The sequence below is a fragment of the Penaeus chinensis genome, chromosome 8 (genome assembly GCF_019202785.1).
Source record: "Penaeus chinensis breed Huanghai No. 1 chromosome 8, ASM1920278v2, whole genome shotgun sequence".
Classification (NCBI taxonomy): domain Eukaryota; kingdom Metazoa; phylum Arthropoda; class Malacostraca; order Decapoda; family Penaeidae; genus Penaeus; species Penaeus chinensis.
In genome coordinates, this window is record NC_061826.1 from 39,082,066 (window position 1) to 39,084,565 (window position 2,500).

At 33.7% G+C, this 2,500-nt stretch overlaps 1 protein-coding gene across 2 annotated transcripts in view; it reads left to right on the forward strand.

Moving 5' to 3' along the window:
* The window catches only part of LOC125027984 (G protein-coupled receptor 137Ba-like), a 16,302-nt gene that overhangs the window by 1,049 nt on the left and 12,753 nt on the right, over nucleotides 1-2,500 (forward strand). For both annotated transcript variants that reach the window (XM_047617213.1, XM_047617214.1), the window contains exon 2: nucleotides 1,534-1,969. In XM_047617213.1, coding sequence (XP_047473169.1) covers nucleotides 1,848-1,969 — 122 coding nt within the window. In that variant the 5' untranslated portion in view covers nucleotides 1,534-1,847. The remainder of the gene's footprint in view (nucleotides 1-1,533; nucleotides 1,970-2,500) is intronic.

The window sequence follows — 2,500 nt, forward strand, 5'->3', positions numbered from 1 at the left end:
CACATATACATATATATGTATATGCATATATATGGACATACATAAATATGCATAAATATATATGCATATACATATATATATGTATATATACATATATATATACATATATATATATGTACGTATATATACATGAATATATGTATATGTATATATGAATATGTTTATTTATGTATATGTATATATATACATATGCATATACACACATATGCATATATATACATATACATATATACATATACATATATGTGCATATACATATTTATATATACATATACATATATATGTATATATACATATACATATATATACATATATGTACATATATATACATGAATATATATATATGTATATATGTATATGAATATTTATGTATATGTATATATATGTATATATATGTATACATAAATATTCATATACATATATATACATATACATATATACACATATGCATATATACATATGCATATATATACATATACATATATATACATATATACATATATACATATATATACATATATATACATATATATACATATATACATATATACATATATACATATATACATATTTACATATAAGCACATGTATACACATATACATACACACATATATATCTATATAGATGTATATGTTTATATATATACATATACATCTACATCTATATAGATATATGTGTGTATGTATATGTGTATATATGTGTATACATGTGCTTATATGTATATGTACACACACACACACACACACACACACACACACACACACACACACACACACACACACACACACACACACACACACACACACACACACACACACACAAAATGTGTGCATGTGTGCAATTGTATATATGTGTATACATGTGCTTATATGTATATGTACACACACACACACACACACACACACACACACACACACACACACACACACACACACACACACACACACACACACACACACACACACACACACACACACACACACACACTCACACACACTCACACACTCACACACACTCACACACACTCACACACACTCACACACACTCACACACATGATCCATTTTGGTATATCATTCGTCTGAAGAGGACTCGTGAAGAGTTCGAAACGTTATGATTCAATTTCATTTCTTACTGTGGCTGTTTTCCTTTCATCTTTGTGTACACGTTACTGTGTTTGTGTTTGTGTCAGATAAATATAGATTAGATATAGATATAGGTATAAATATATGTATATGTATCTGTATATATATATGTATATATGTGTGTATATATGTATATACATATGTATATGCATATGTATATACATATGTATATACATTATACATATAGCCAGACCTGAAGATGGAATCCAGATGGACTTCAGTAAATCTAGTTTTTGCATTATAGTTTTTTCTACTACTACATATACATGTGTCTTTCCAATGGTGTTTGGCCTTAATACTGTCTTCCATTTTCATTTTAGTTATGGGTACTTTTCATGTTGAGAGTCATTTAGAGAGAATCTACTTACATGTTCCTTCTCCCTTCACAGATAATAATGGGAGGCCGGGAATGTGATCCTTGAGCAGGAAGACTGCACGGCTGCATTTTAAGAGGAAAAGGCACCAAACAAGGCAGTAGTTTCTAAAGACCTCAGACCTTTCTTTCTTCTACCTTCTGATCTCTCTCTCTCTCTCTCTCTCTCTCTCTCTCTCTCTCTCTCTCTCTCTCTCTCTCTCTCTCTCTCTCTCTCTCTCTCTCTCTCTCTCTCTCTCTCTCTATCTCTCTCTATCTCTCACACATTCTCTCCCCACCCTTCTCCCTCTCTCTCTTTCTCTCTTTTTTGTAGCCCCTACTACAGCCATCATGGATGCCACACTGGTTGTCAGGGAGCCACTCACCTTGGCTATGACGTTGCTCTACCTTGCCCTCTTCTTCTACATCTACGTTCAGCTCATTCTTGTTCTTGTCTACGGTCATAAGAGATGGTGAGTGAATTGTTCTTTGGGAATAGGGGTGAAAGGGAGAGGAAGGTAGGGGGGAAGATGAAGGTGGGATGGAGGCTTGAAGGCCTGTTAAATTGTGGAATAGCTAGCGAAGTGATGTGGTTGTGTAAGTCTTTGCAAAGTTTGAAGAACAGTGTAAATAGGTTTTTATTTACTCTCAAAACTTTTAGTCCTTCATTAACCACTGTTCTCAGCTGTTAGTGCCTATTTAGGCTTTGATTAGCTCTTCACCGGATGGTGTTATTGAATAAGAAAGAGAATAAAGAGAGAGGGTGAGGGAGTAGGAGAGAAGTGGAGAGAGGAGGGTAAATAAGTATATGCCATACTCAGTGACAGGAAGTCCCTAGTGTCCCTGAGAACTTCCCAACAGAATCACATGGTCATGATGTTGAGTAGGTGAACGGAGGGATGTCACTTTGTTTATTTTCCTATGCAACTCTCTCTTCATCTCTATATGCATCATTTCCTCTTAGTCCTCTCAGTATTATTCAAATATGTATATTTGTACCATTC